At 50.1% G+C, this 16,040-nt stretch overlaps 1 protein-coding gene across 1 annotated transcript in view; it reads left to right on the top strand.

Annotated features, from left to right (window-relative positions):
- Positions 1-16,040, top strand: part of Mical2 (microtubule associated monooxygenase, calponin and LIM domain containing 2) — a 189,961-nt gene that overhangs the window by 137,921 nt on the left and 36,000 nt on the right. The window contains 2 exon segments of the mRNA XM_059268759.1: positions 5,106-5,286; positions 8,606-8,787. Of these exon segments, the coding sequence (XP_059124742.1) occupies positions 5,106-5,286; positions 8,606-8,787 (363 nt within the window).

Here is a 16,040-nt window from a genome sequence, read left to right as displayed (position 1 = left end):
TCTAGTGAACCACTACACCCACCTCACCTTCCCCCGCCCCTCACTTCCATACCCCCACCCCACTCATGCTCTGGGAGCTGCTATCTGTTCTTGGGATCCATGTGAGGTTGGCATTTCCCTAGTGTCTGGCTCAAGATTTAGGATGAAGGGTCAGGAATGGGTAAACTCCACCGAGGCCTACAGCATCAGGTTGGGCCTGGTTCCCTTTCTCTCTAGGCAGAAGTGTGGCTTCCATCTGGGAGGGTATAGCTTCCCTCCCATGTCCGTTTAGCTGAGTGTATCTATCTCTTTGCTTAGGCTTTTGCTGGGGCCAGAAAGGGCCCTCTAAGTAATGCTATCTATCCTGGTTTCATTCAGCAGAGGTGGAGCTGTGTGTCCATATACTGCCACACACACACTACACACACACACACACACACACACACACACACACACACACACACACACACACACAGGGTCTTTGACACCTGGGGAAAACACAGCAAGGCAGGTTGACCAGGCTTCTGGGTGGAGGGTAGACCCAGAGACCCCATCGCTACCTATCCATGTATTCATCTCTGAACATCCCAGGGTACTCCACTTCCTCTAGAAAATGTGATGAGTCACTCTTACTTCCTTTAGAAAATGTGATGAGTCACTCTCAGAAGCCCCTGGGATAGCAGCAGTGTCTTTGAGCACATGTCCTGCTGAGGACCTCAACAATGCCAAGGACAAATCTTCCTCCCAAAGCAGTGATAACAGCCCTGGTAATGTGTGGAAGGGCTGCCCGCTCAAGCTCTCTGCCATCTGCTGATAGCATCGTAGATATCTGCCTGTCTGTGCTGCCCGGGTGGTCTGCCATCCTGCTACAGGGATGGAAACCCTGCAAACTGTTCTCCAGGGTGCCTTGAACTAGCTTCCTGTTAGGTTTGCGAGCAGGATGCACTGGTGGAAAGGTGGGTTGCAGTCAAGAGAGGAGCCAAGGTGTTAATCCTGACACCCCCACCCTTAGTATCATAGCAGTGACCTTGGCGTCTGGGGTCTGGTAAGGCTGGCTCTTCACTTTGTCCAGCACCACCATGTTCCTTGCCTGCCGTGACCTCACTCTGCTGAGCTCTTTGGCTGGGGTTCAGTATTCCAGTTGTATCCTGATGCCTGGATTTCCCTCCACACATTTCATTCTCAGCTCTTGTCCATGGGAAGGGGGCAGGGGTGGCAGGAGGAATTTCTTCAAGCCCCACACCAGAACTGACTCTAGTAGTTAGGACCTTGAACAAATCTCTCAACTCTCAGTGGGATGTGTGGCCTCTTCTGCTTCCTATTCCTGAGTCTAAGGGTTGCCGGGTGACTCCACAGGCCGGATGTCTAAGGATGGGCTCCAGGTCTGTCCCTCCATGTACCCTCAACCAAGGATCCAGGCTAACAGAGCAGCAGTCATCAGAAACAAGCTTTCTCAACAGCAACATGAGTGACAATCCAACCCAGCAAGGCCACTCAAAGCCCCAGCTCAAATGAGTCACAAATATCCAATGATTGTGGTGGACAAGTGTTACATTGCTGGGGCAGGGGTGTGTTCTGCCTACTCTCGAAAGGACTACAACATCAAGGACAGGGTGTGACTCTGTCCAACCAGACAGACATACAGAAGGGCAACATGTGACCATCTGTGGGTGTCTTAACCAATGTTTCCATTATCTAAGCAAGGAAAAGGGAGTCACAAAATGCTTTGCTTGAAGGAGCACACGAGTGTTACACACTTAGTACAAGTCAGTGCTCAAAGTATCCCTGGCATATACTGGGGGCCCAATAAAGGTAAACTGCCACTGCTATTATTACTACCATCACTACAAACACTAGCAAAACCAAAACCACCACCATCATCACCGTACCTAACACCATCACCATAACCATCGCAACCACCACCACCCAAACCAAAACTACTATTACCACCACAGTTACCATCACTGCTACCAAACCCACAACCACTGTTATCACCACCATCGCCACAACCATCGCTACCATCAGCAGCAGCAGCAGAGCAGCCAGTTACAGCCCCCAAATACCTCCCTTCCCAGTTGCACTAACGTAAAAGCATAGGCACGTATGCACACGCATGAGTTTGCACACACACTGGGGTTAGACGAGATAGCCCAGTGCTTGGGTCTGCCAGGACTCACATTTAATTTGACCTTATAGTATTTTAAAACTTCAGGAATTTCACAGAAAGCTCAGACTTCTTGAATTGTCTTTACAGGTGGGGAACGCAGCTAAGCAGATGCCTCTTCCAGAGACTGTAGCGTGAAGAGACCTGGGTAGATGCATGAAGATACAACACTTAAGGGTGGAGACAGAGAGATGGGGGAGAAAATCTGTCAGAGTAGAGAAGGGTTGGAGTCAAGAGCCAGAGGAGAACCTGGGGGTGGGGGGAATCCTGTGAATTGGATCCAGCAACAAGTAGGCTCCAGGGAATTTTCCAGAAGTAAGAGGGTAGAGAGGCAAAGGTCTCATAATTGTAGGGGTTGATCAAGGGAAAGCTTGCCCAACTCTTCCAAGATTGGCCAGAATGAGGAGAGTGAATGGGCTGGAGGCGGGGCCTCCTGTATATTAAGCACAGATGGAACCAATCCAGTAGGTGAAGTCAAGAACACAGGAAAGAGAGAAGACAGTGAGCCACATTGGGGGTGAGAAGTGAGAGGGAGCCAAGGCCAGCAGAGGGCTAATTCGAGAAGGAACGTGGGCAGCTGCTTCCCTGTGACAGGAGAAGGCTCACCACCTAGCTAGTGGCCAGGCTGGAGTTGAGCTCATGCATTTAGCCACTCAACAGGCATCTCACAGGCACCTGCTTTCCAAGGCATGATTCTGACAACAACCAAAACAGACAAAGCACTGCCCACATCCTGGTCATGAAAAGAGAAAAACAAAAATGGGAATTATACAGCTTATTGGAAGGCAAGACTCACTATGAGTAATAATAAAGGGGAGCAGAGTGTATGGCCATCCTCAGCAGGACACTTCAACACTGAGATGACATTTGACCGATGCTTGCAGGCAATGACAGGAGCATCCAGCCCAGATTCAGGGACAACATGAGGGGTCTGAGACGATGCCGGCCTGAGTCCTGAGGGGACAGCACAGCGGTGAGAGAGCAGGAGCAGAGCAAGCCAAGGGACAATGTGAAGAGATAAGGCCACAGAGGCCACAGAGCCGAATTAGATGGGACTCTTCCACTTCTCCTCAGAGTGAAACGAGGAACTTCTCGGGGATCCTGAGCAGACATGCGATTCTCCAACTTGTATTTTCATGGGTTGATTCTGGCTGCTGTTGAAAGACTGGGGGGTGGGGCGTGGCAGGAAAGGGCTGGGGGCCTAGGTAGAGATGTTTCTTAACATCTGGACAAGATGTAATGGGGCCAGGCCTAGAGATGCGGCAGGGAAGAGACCCCATTCCTGGCACATTTGAGGGAAGAGCCATCCGCACTTGTAGAGGACTTTGTGAAGGATGAGGGTGGTATCAAGTATGCCGTTATGGTACCAACCTAAACCACCTTAGCTTCAGGAGGCTCAGGTTGCCACTGACTGAACTGGGCGTGGTGATGGGCGGAGCAGGCGTTGGGGAAAGTGAAGATGGAGGACTCTCTTTGGATTTATTGCATGTGGTGTATCTGCTAGACACCCACGTGGAGATGTCAAGTAAGAACAGGACACACTCATCCAGATGCAGGGGAAGCATCCAGGCTGCGGGTGTAAATCTGGGACCCCTCACTGTCCAGGGTCACTGAGAATCGTGAGAGCAGGTGAGGCTGGAGACTTGAGTACAGACAAGACTGGCGCAGAGGAGGAAGAAGTTGGGAAGAGCTGTCCGGGAGCTGAGAGGAGCCTTTTGTGGATGACCTTGACAGGCTAGGCCACAAGGTCAATAGGCTGAGAACTGAAGGGCTGTGGAGATGACTCGAGGGTTAAAGGGCTTGCCGTGCAATCACGAGGACATGAGTTCGGATCCCCAGAAATCCACAGAAATGCCAGGTAGCTGTGGTGACCTCTGTAGTTACAGCCTCAGGAGATGGTGAGAGGGGACTTCCAGAGTAGACTGGGTGGCAAAACTAGCCATATCTCTGAGCTCCGGGTTTGGTTGTGAGGTCCTGTCTTAATGAATAAGGTGGAAGAGCAATCGAGGATGATTCTAGATATCCATCTCAGGCCTCCATTTACACATGAGTACACACACACACACACACACACACACACACACACACACACACACACGTACATATGCACATACACACACATATGCTTCCATATACACGGGAAGCTATGCATACATACATGTGTATACAACATACATGCACACGTGCGCACACACACACACACACACATATGCTTCCATACACACAGGAAGCTATGAAAATAGAAACTTTTTTTTTTTTTTTTTTGGTTTTTTGAGACAGGGTTTCTCTGTGGAACAGCCCTGGCTGTCCTGGAACTTGCTTTGTAGACCAGGCTGGCCTCGAACGCACAGAGATCCACCTGCCTCCCGAGTGCTGGGATTAAAGGTGTACGCCGCGGCTTCCCAGCTTAGAAAAATTTTTAATGGGGTTTGTTTTATTTTTTTGAAACAGGGTCTCATTGTGTAGCTCTAGCTGGCCTGGAACTCACTATGTAGACCAGGCTGGCCTCAAACTCACAGAGATCCTCCTGACTCTGCCTCCCAAGTGCTGGGGTTAAAGGGGTGTACCACCACACCTGGTGGAAAGAATTTTTAAAGATGAGATCTAAGATGTCACCTCTGAGTTTAACAGCATGCTGGCAGAGGCACTTTGAACAAAGCCATCCAGAGGCTAGTGAGCCTGTGATGGACCCTGAGAACATCTCAGCACCTCCCTCCAGGTTAAATGGGATGATATATGTAGTCATGCTTTACACACATCAGGAGTGCCCTAAGCATTGGGGTATCTACTGGGCTGAGAGATGGCCCTGGACAATGGCACAGAGGATGGGAAGGCCTGTCCTTGAACATCTGAGTGGACCAGAGGCTTCCTTTCCAGCATCCTATCCAGACACCTGGAGCAGTCAGTGCCCTGAAAGGGACCATTTCTTCCGCTATCTCTAGAGGCCCTATTCTCTCAGCAGATGAGCCCACCTCCCCCAAGAAGCCAAAGAGTGTTCCTGAGCCCACCCCCAGAGACATGGAAGTTGACGTCACCTCTCCCCAACCCTCCGAATGGACTTCAGTGAGGATTGGCCCTGGGGAAGATGCAGTCGGGCAGGATGTGCTGGCCGTACGTGTCCTGGTCACCAGTGAGGACAGCAGGTATGCCCAGACCGCTGAAGGATGGAGGCAGCAGCAAGGTGATGGTGGGGGCCCGCTGCATCTGGGATCTGCTCTGCTTTCCACTGGGAACTCCCAGCAAAAGGGACTCTCTGGGCCTGTGTCCTCGCCTGTTAATGGGAACTCTTATAGGGGCTTGCCTCTGAAGGAGCTGTGAGACTCACAGAATTGACATGTGCCCGGTATTTCTTGCTGCATAGTAAATCCTCCAAGGCTGTGTTGCCATTTTCTCAGAGAAGGAAAAGGCCCTGTTTTCCTCCAGGAGTCCATTGTCATGCTGGCACACTGAGGGCTGCAAATGAGTGACACTGTCACAGGGAGAGGCTCCTGGGGCCCTCCAATGCTGATTCATGGTGAGGGAGAGGCCAAGATGGGCAGAGGGGAGAATATAGTTCTTATGCACCCAGCATCTGATCCACACCAACTGTGGTGATGAGAAGCTCAGCCTTCTGGCCTCTTCCAGCCCCCACATACGCTGAGTGCATCCAGGAAAGCATCAGTATCAACTGCTTATGAATGCCTAGACTCTGAGTGTGTAACTGTGACTCACACACCAGGTGAGGTCCTTGCTACCAGATATCTTCATCACCTGGGTAGACAGCCAGGGAAACAAGGAAACATTAAACGAGAAAAATACCACGGATGTGTCAGGCAGAGAAAGAAAGTGGAGTTGTGTTATAAACAGGGTCGGGATGGTAACCTTAGACTGATGGCCAGGAAAGGTTTCCCTGTCAGTCACTGAGTAAGTACCACAGTGACAGGTGCCAAAGTAGCCCCGGAGCAAGTGGGTCGCTCCCTTTCCTCACATGTGGGCCAGTAGCTAAGGGGCCTCTGTGAGACTGTGCTGGCCAGGCTGGGCTCGCCCAGATGGGTTCTGGATCTAGCTGGCTGTCAGCTAGAGCAGCAGGAATGGTGTAGGAAGAGAATGGAAGATCCACGTAGCCAGCAGCCAATAATGGGTGAAGTGGGGGCAGGGTTATCCTGGGAAGCTTGGGTGTGGTTCAATGGTAGAGCACTTAACTAGCATGTGCAAGGCCTGAGTTTGATCCTCAGCACCAGGGAGGAAGAAGGGAAGGAGGGAGGAAGAGGGAGGAGGAAGAGGAGGGAGGGAGGGAGAAAGATTGGTTGATTGGTTTTGAAGGAATTTATATTTTATTCTGGGAACAATTGAAAGAGAGTTAAATTCTACATGGCACACCATGAAGAGTGTTGAGATATCTACAGGCTTCGGTGTGGAGAGCAGAGGAGACAGGATGGGTGAGACTGAAGCCAGGGGGAGACTTGGTAGGAACCTGGGGCTCCTGGGAGTTGGGGAACAAGGGTCAGAGCCATGGTGATGGATTTGCTGATAGACTAAACACGAGAATAAGAGAGAGCTCAAGGACTTCTCCCCAGTCTTGACTCGATTACTGAAGGGATGGTAGGAATATGAGGAATATTCTCGAGGCATCCGAGGGTGAGGAAGATTTGGGTTGAGGGAAAGCAGAGTGCTCTGTAGAGCCCGTTGGGTTTGACAGGGCTGTGTCTCTGTGCCGACACTGTGTCTGCAGTTGAGCATTAAGTTCATAGTTTCTGAAAAGCTCCCCCACACACACACACACACACCGCTTGAATCCCTGTAGTTTTCCTTCTGCCTGCCCAGCCACGCAGCTGATGGAGGAAAGCCACATGTCCATTCTGTGGTTTAGGAACTAGGTCTCTAGAGATGAGCTTCTTTGGCCTGAAGAGCTTTAGCAGCCACACTCTTGTTGGCCTTTGTTTCCATTTGTGGGTTGGGTTGGGTTGGGTTGGGTTGGGTTGGGTAGGGTTGGGTTGGGTTTGGTTTGGTTTGGTTTGGTTTGGTTTGGGGCAGTCTCATGTAGCCCAGAGTGGCCTTAAATTCACTATGCAGCTGAAGCTGGTCCTAAAATCTTATCTCCCTGCCTCTACCTCCAAAGTGCTGGAATTGCAGGTGTGTGCTACCACACTCAGTTTATGAGGTGCTAGGGACTGAACCCCAGACTTTGTGCATGCTGGGCATGCACTCTACCGACTTACCCACATCCCCAGCCCTAGAGCCACGGCTTGGGAGGAAGGAGAGTGAGAATAGCCTGAAGTGAAGTGGTTCAGGAGACCTGGGAGGGAACTTCTTCCTGTTCTGTCCAAGGCTGTAGCAGCAGCCTCTGGTTCTGTCAGAACAGCGCCCCAGCCTGGGAGCCTCATGAAAATGTCTTCTCACTTTCTGGAGGCTGGAGTATGATATATGACCAAACTTTTTCTGGGGAGACGAAACACACACAGCTGCTTACCCTAGAGAGGGAACCCATAACAGACCAAAGCACAGATGCCACCGAAGTCCAACTGGGTGAACCATGAGCTTTATTGGGGTTGCCTACAGGAATATAGGTGAGGGGTTACTTGTAAGGAGCAGAAATGACTCAAAGACAGCTGAGTCAACAAAGTCCACCCCAGCATAGGTGACAGCTCACAAAGCTGGGAACCTGGAGCACACTGCACAGCCTGAAGGCAGCTCAATAGGTCAGAGAGTGTCCTTTCCAGGTGATGCAGTCGGTCTAAACCTCTTCTGGGCAGCTCGGCTGGTTTCTGCTCCTTCCAAGCAGTCTGCTCTCAGAGCCTTCTTGTACCTCAGCTTGTCTGAGTCTTCTTGTCTGTTCAGCTCTCTCTCTCTCATCTGAGGACACTTGACTTTTATTGTTTACTCTGGCGGGGCGGGGCTTGGTGGATCTAGTCAGATTCAGGGACTTCCTGAAGCTATTTTGAGTTGTTTACTTTCCTGCTTGTGGAGCTTCCCTGCAGAATGGACTATGTCAGTACCAGAGGAAACTGTCATATGACAAGTATGAGATGAAAGGGCGGCAGAGGAGAATTCTCCTGGGGCCTCTGTGGGAAAAGGGGTCTATCTCAAGCCTCTCCCTGGCCTGTAGATGGCATCTTCCTGTTTGCAATGACAGCCACTTCCTATATGTGCATTTGTGTCCCTGTTTCTTCCTATAAGGGCACCAATCATAGGATTAGAGCCCACCATAATGACCTCATTTTAACTCAGTCACCTCTTTAATGGTCCTCTCTCTAAATGCAGTCACATGCTGAGGTATTGGGAGCCACCCCCTTAGCATGGGAATCTAAAGAGACATAATCCAGGACACGACAGAGCTAAGTCTGGGCCCGGGCACAGAGGTAGCTGAGCTGACACCCTTGCTCCAGGCCCCTGAGGACTGTCCGAGGTGATGAGTAGGACATGGAGTGTGGGGGTGGGGTGGGGTTCTAGAGCTTCTGGCTCAGCCTCCTCTTCCTCCTTCAGCTCTGATGCAGAATCTGACTGTGGCAGCATCGGAGCCCCCTGTGCAAAGGCCTGCAAAGAGAGGCCCCAGCTTCCAGAATCCACGCCTCTATCAAAGCCCCCAACCCGGCACAGCTCCCTGAGGGAGCCCCTGACTAGACCAGTCTCTCTCCTGCACCACGAGGACCCACGAGCTATCCATGGTGAGTAAAGGGTCCACCAGGCTTCATCCGGGAACACAGAGAGGGAGCAGGGACCAGGTACAGACAGGGGGGTCAGGATCAGACCTAGACTCCTCCAGAAGCTTTGGAGTCACAAGTAGGATGACATCCAGTAGTTCTAGGCAGCTGTCGTGTGTCATTGGCTGTCACTGATAAGGAAATCTAGGTCTTTGCCTGGAACAGCCTCCTTGTGTCTCAGGGGCCCCTCCAGCATCCCGTAGTGTTTCAGAGAAGGAACATGAGTCTGGTTGCTATGTAGCCCTAGTTAACTCAGTCTCCTAGGACCCCCTGAGCATACCTCTCGGGGTACCACAGGAGGTATTACTGGAGTGTGAGGGGGTAGATGAGATATACCCAAACTTGACCTACACAGTAATGAGGATACTTTTTCTACTGGAGCTTTCTTCACACATGACCCCTTTTCATCTCTAGGTTGACTTATGAGGTGAGTAGCATCCAGCTCATTCTGTGGGGCATGCTATGGTCTCCAGCCAGTGAGCCATGTGGCCAGGGCTGGTGACTCCATTCTCTAAGCTCAAACCAGCTAAGAATTTGCCTTTAGTAGCCCAGCTCTTGACTCAGTCAACAGCCACATAGGAGCAAATCAGGACATCCTCTGACTTCCTGGGGACCCCTGCAGGGCCATAGAAATCTGCTACCTGAAGGACCAACAGCTTTAAATGGCCTGTGAGAGCTTGTGGTCAACTTGTCCTGCATTGCCCTCTGGTGGCCAAGAGCAGAATCGCCAGCTTATCCTCACCAGAGTGGGGGTTTCCCAGAAGACCAGGCCTGGGAAGAGCTGGGCCAAAACAAACACAGACACTTGTATAGCCATTTCCAAGCCTTGGAAACTCTGAATTTAACCTTCAACGTGGGCTTTTAAAGACTAGGAAGCGGACAGGCACGGTATATGGCTAATGCCTGTAATCCCAGAACTCAGCGCATTAGGCAGGAAGATTGCCACAAATTTGAAGTTAGACCCAACCTGGGTTACAGGGTAAAACCCTATCTCAAAAACAAAAACAAAACAAAAACTTAATCCTAACCCTAACCCTGACAGAGGGAAGCCTGCCTACCGTTCACCCTTTTCTCTGCGTCTCCTCTCCTCCATGGGACTTGAAGCAATTTGCCCGGAAGCTGTAAATCAGAATTATGAGTCTGTCTGTATGAAAAATAAAGCTTCTGGATCAAGAATAACAAAGCCAGTTTAGGAGGCAAAGACTCCCGAGAGGCAGGCCGTAATTCTAAACAGCCAGTTTAGAACTGTTCAGAAGGAAACAGTTTCACCAGTTTAGAGGGAAACCCAGAGATGATTGTTCTCACTGTCAAAGAGGAAAAACACGTTGGTTTGTAGGTGTGCGCTGACACAACTTTTCTCAATGCTTGTCCGAGTCTGTGACTCTGCTGCTGTGATAAAACACTGAAAACCAGCGTGGGGAGAAAAGGGTTTATTTGGCTTATGGGTTATAGTCCATAATGATGAAAGCAAGGGGAAGACTCAAGGCAGGAACCTGGAGGCAGGACCTGGAGGCAGGAACCTGGAGGCAGGACCTGGAGGCAGGAACCTGGAGCCAGGACCTGGAGGCAGGAACCTGGAGGCAGGACCTGGAGGCAGGACCTGGAGGCAGGAATCTGGAGGCAGGAACTGGAGTAGCAGCTGTGGAGGAGTGCTGCTTACTCTACTACCTTTCTTATACAGTCCAGCCACCTGCCTAAGGGTAGCACTGCCCTCAGTGGGCTGGGCCTTCCTATATCATTAGCAGTTAAGGAAATACCTCCACAGACATGCCTGCAGGAGGAGGGATTCCCTCTTCCCAGATATGTCTAGGTTCCTGTCAAGTTTGCAAAAACCTAACCAGCACAATGCTTAACTCTACAGAAAGCTTCTGGCTTCTGTCAAATAAATGATGTCGAGAGATGTCCTAGGTCATGTCCTTAACAATGGCTGCCTATGTCTGTTTTTTAGGTACCCTGTGCTGGCAGGGAAGGGCATACCAAGACCTGAAGCATGGGTTGGCCCTCAGAAACTAGAGAACTTGATTCTACAGTAAAATATTCTGTAATATACTTTACAATAAAGCCCGACTTTACAGTGAATCACTGAGCAGATAGAAAAACGGGTAGACCATAGGACTTCCAATCCTTTCTTGACTCAGTCTTCAGCAGTCATGATGATGACTGACAGACAAGCCCCGGTGCAAGTGCAACATTTCTTACATAGATGCTGCAGCTTAGATATGACATATCTCTCCCCTATCTGCCCTCCAACCCCTGCCAAATGCTCATGTGTTGAAGGCTTGGTCCCAGCTATTGACAGTTAATTAGATCATGAATGGTGCTAACTTCAGTGGATTAACTTATCAATGAGGCCACAAGAGAGTGTGGGGCCTAGTTGGAAGAAGTAAGTCACTGTGGGTGTGCCTTTCAAAGGCACATCCTATCCCCAGACTCTTCCTCCCACTCTCTCTGCTTCCCAGTGGGACAGTTCGCTCCACTATATGATGCTCTGCCTCCCCAGAGGCCCATAGCAATGGACCCAGCTGACTGTGGAGTGACCCCTCTAAAACCTCGATGCCTAATCTCTCCCCCTTTAGACAGTTTGCACTGCCGTGCATCCTGGTGATGAAGTAAGCCCATCACTTTCCCAAACAGCACAGGACAAACCCCGCTAGTGGATCTCATGGGGGTTCACCAGCCACAGTGCTCACCTGCATCACTGCCTCCTGGTGGTTTCAGAGGAGGCGGATACTGTTTTCAAGACTCCTGGTCTGTACAGCCACGACCACAGCAGTGCTATCCACAACAGCTCCAGGGGAGACAAAACCCTCTCTCTCTCTCTCTCTCTCTCTCTCTCTCTCTCTCTCTCTCTCTCTCTCTCTCTCGACATCATTTCTATTTGGTTGTCTCTGGTTTTATCCTCTTACAACAAAAGAGTAAATGTAAAAGGGCAGTGGCTCTAATGGTCCTTTCTTCTGTTAGTGCATTTTCCCACCACTTAGCAAGAGATTGCCAGGACTGCCTTAGCATGCCAAGCAACCTTGCAGACCCTCCAAGTTCTTCAACATAGACCCTTCCCAAGATGAGGGTGTGAAGCAACATAAACCCTTGTGTTATGAAAATTCTAGAAAACACTCATTTAAACTATCTGTGTCTTACTCAACTTTCCACTGCAGTGAGAAAATGCCTGAGATAGACTCTGGCTTGCTGTGGCTCCTGCTCTCTTGGCCCGGCTGCCTTTGGGCCTTTGGTGGGGCAGCATATTCCAAAGAAGAAAACTGCTCGCCTAGTAGAATCTCAGAAGTGAAAAACCAGGCAGGAGCAAGGGTCCTTGTGTTCCTTCAAGGCTACAAGCCCAGTGACCTAATTTCCTTCCACTAGACCCAACTCCTAAAGCTTCCACCACCTTCCCCAGCACCACAGGCTAAGGACCAAGCTTTCAACACAGTAGCCCTTTGGGGACACTTAAAATCCAAAGCTTAAGAACCCCATTCAGTGGTTTGTATAAATCCTGAGTAAAAGGCATAGTCCCAGATCCCCAACACCCGAGAGCCAGGCTCAGTGGGCCTAAAGCCAAATCGAGTGTCTGCATTTGGTAAAAGAATCCCAAAGGCCTGGATGCAGGTCAGCTGTGCTTTAGACATCACAGCAGGGCAGCTTCCCGGCATGCCTCAATGAAGTAGCTGTGGTGCATGCCCAAAGCAACTAAGTGGAGCTATCTAATTCATCAGGTTCATGGGCAGAAACTAATATGGTTTAAGAGGACAACCTGTCCCCAAGTTGTTCCAGCCTAAACAAGTTGGTATTCTCCATCTGTCAGCAGTCATTTGAGGCAGCTGTAGGACAGGAGAACACTGGCTAGTGTGTAACAATAAAACCAGATCAAAAGCATCTGGCTAACTGCTTGCCCTCTACTCCTTTTCCCAGACAGGCTGTGTACTGTGAGCTCCAAAAGCACTCCTTGAAAATTAATACAAAGTGGGGCTGGAGAGGTGACTCAGAAGAGCCCTTGTTACCCTTGCAGAGGACCCAAGTTCGGTTCCCAGTACCCGCATACTGGCTCATGACAGCCTGTAACTCCAGCTCCAGGGAATCTGACATACTCTTCTGGCCTCTGAGGGCACCAGGCATGCACATGGTACACAGACATACATGCAGGCAAACAGTCATACACATTTAAAAAGAAAATAACCAACTTTATACAAAGTTGATAGGTACACATAGAGCACAAGCTGTGTTGGACACTGCTAGGTAAATCATGGCTGTACAAGCTGCTTAGACATTTATTTATTTATTTATTTATTTATTTATTTATTTATTTATTTATTTTTGTTTTTTGTTTTTTGTTTGTTTGTTTTTCGAGACAGGGTTTCTCTGTGTAGCTTTGCGCCTTTCCTGGATCTTGCTCTGTAGACCAGGCTGGCCTTGAACTCACAAAGATCCGCCTGCCTCTGCCTCCTGAGCACTGGGATTAAAGGCATGCGCCACCACCGCCTGGCTAGAAATTTCTTTTCCAGATTCAAGTGTGCACATTTGTAATCCCAGCACTTGGGAAAGATGAGTGTGCACACTCGTAATCCCAGCACTTGGGAAAGATGTGAGTGTGCACACCCATAATCCCAGCACTCGGGAAAGATGTGAGTGTGCACACCCGTAATCCCAGCACTCGGAAAACAGAGGGAGGAGAGTCGTTGCTAACCTGAGCTCAGCCTGGTAAGCACAGCAAGATCCAGGCCGGTCAGTGCTGCACAGTGAGACCACTTCAAAACAGAAAGGAAGGGAACGAAAAGAGAGAGGGGAGTAGAGGGAGAGCGAGTTTCTTTTGCTAAAAGTGATAGCTCCAGAGGGGGGCAAAAAGACTGAAAGAGCCAGAGGACCTGGAAGTTTGCTGTGAGATTGTCTCCTGGTCATGGCAGATGCTACACCCGTAAAGTCTCACCACCGTGACTGACTAAACATGAGCTGAACAAGGACAACACCAGATGTGCCAGAGTGGACAGGAGCAAGCCTATGTGACCTCAGCCTTACACAAAGAACTGTAGTCAACTAAGGAATGCCGAGAGTGGGAGGGGCAGCCCCCCCCCCCCCAGGGAAGAACACATGAACTGGTGGTCCAATACCGAATGGTCAGCCCTGAAAACACACATCCGGGTAACAATACACAGACAGAGCCGGTTATAGTTAGGAGTATATGCACATACACATACATATATGCATGCAACAATAATGAAGGAAAAGGCCATGAATTAGAAAGCAAGGAAGGAGAGGTATATGGGAGGGCCCAGAGGGAAAGGAAAAATGATGTAATTATAATCTCAACAGTAAAAGAAAAAAAACACTGCTCCTCACTTGGGCCCATGGGGTAATACAGAGCAAGGTAAGCATCTGGCTTTTCTATTCGAGTTTGCATCTGTCTTTGTCCAAACTTTGGGCCAGACCACTGCATGTTAATCACTCCAGGAGTGGCTGTGTCACACCAAGTGACACCTGCCCTACCTTACCCCACCCCCCATGGCTTCATGAAGGCACACAGATCAGAGCAATGCTGGATTTACTTTTAGCCATTATAACATCCTGTTCCAGGTCCCAAAAGTTTTCAGTCATTGCCCTAAACCTACCGTCACCTCTTAGAGAACAGACCAGCAGAGCCTGGCAAGCGGGTCATCCCATGATGAGATTACACAAGCCCCCCGCCCCCACCCCCAAGCCGAGCTCATCAAAAGGACTGCTTCTCCTCACTGTGCACAGCCAGAATAAAGCACTGATTAACCAGACCACACCTCAGCTTTGACCTCTTGCCTCCTGACCCAGTTCTTGGCCTATAAGCCCAGAGCTCATGCCAGTGCCCCACAGATGGGCTCAAACGCTCACTTTCTACTCCCTTTAAAACCCTTCCCTGCATTTCCACCATGATTTCTGCTCATTTTCTCTGGGACAAGCTTGACATGTGGGAACCTGTGTGAGGTAAACCACCATGGCCAGGACAACTTAGAGAAGGAAGGGTTTATTTGGGCCTTCGGTTCTGGAGGGATGAGAGTCCAGCACGGCAGGGAGGCGTGGCAGCATGAGGCAGGCACGGTGGCCGGAGCGAGACGCTGAGAGCTCATGTCTTCAATGGCAAACAGGAAGCAGAAAGTACACCAAAAGTAGAGTGAGGTTATGTATTCCCAAAGCCCACCCCTCTCAACGACACACCTCCTCCAGGGTCACTAACCGGGGAGCAGGTGTTCACGAACCTGAGCCTGTGGGGACATTTCTCACTCCAACCATCAGCTGGGGAGTCAGGCCTCTGACCTAGGACTCCAGTTATATTGTGACCTCACTATTGTTCCTGCCGTGGTAAAATTGTGCCTGAGTGCCCTATTTCTACCAGTGGTACCTCTGGGCCATCAGTTCCACCATCCCACAGTGTAACGCAGAGACTCTAAGGAGCTGAAGGATCTTGTCCTGAGAAAGGAAACCCAAGGTAGTGGCTGGCATGGCAGTGCTGAGGGTCTGCTCATAAGGGCAGGGGTGAAATGTCTGGGTGAGATGAGAGAGCACTCACTGGTCAGGTCTTGGATTCAGAGAGCTCTGTGTTCAAACCTTCTCCACCCCTTCTCCCACACCCAGACCCCTCCCATGGGTGTCTTTTTTTTTCCCCTCCTAGTTCCATCTTCTGCCCCTCAGATGTGCACGCACGCCCCTCCTTTCTCTCTGAAGGAAACACAGGGGCCTGAGCATTAGAGTTCAGTGTGGGAACAGGAAGCATTTGGATCCCACGCCTGTTCTCAGATTCAGAACGGCCAATGCCTGTGCTCCAGGCCCCGCCAGGCAGAGGAGAAACACACAGGGTCCTGCAAACATGCTTCCATTGGGAACCCAACTTTCAGGAATTCTCACCTGCTACTCTATTGAGACAGGGTTTCTCGTATTGTTTCCATACAGTATACTGCAGACCAGCTGGGCTGTGAGCATTCCACCGAGTCTCTGTCTGCCACCATCTCACTGTGGGGCGCTACAATAGATGCACGTCTCTACGGCAGATTGGGGTTTTGGGGTTTTTTTTTTTTTGAGATTGTAATTTAATTACATTTCTCCCTTCCCTTTCCTCCCTCCAAACCCTTCTATATACCCTTCCCCGCCCTCCTTCAAATTCATGGCCTCTTCTTCCATTAATTGTTTTAGCATGCATAGAAGTATTTGTACGTACACATATATTCATAAATATAACCTACTGAGTTTATATAATATATATA

Source organism: Peromyscus eremicus, chromosome 1, assembly GCF_949786415.1.
Source record: "Peromyscus eremicus chromosome 1, PerEre_H2_v1, whole genome shotgun sequence".
Classification (NCBI taxonomy): domain Eukaryota; kingdom Metazoa; phylum Chordata; class Mammalia; order Rodentia; family Cricetidae; genus Peromyscus; species Peromyscus eremicus.
The sequence above is the reverse complement of the archived record's forward strand: the minus strand, read 5'-3'. Positions and strand labels throughout refer to the sequence as shown.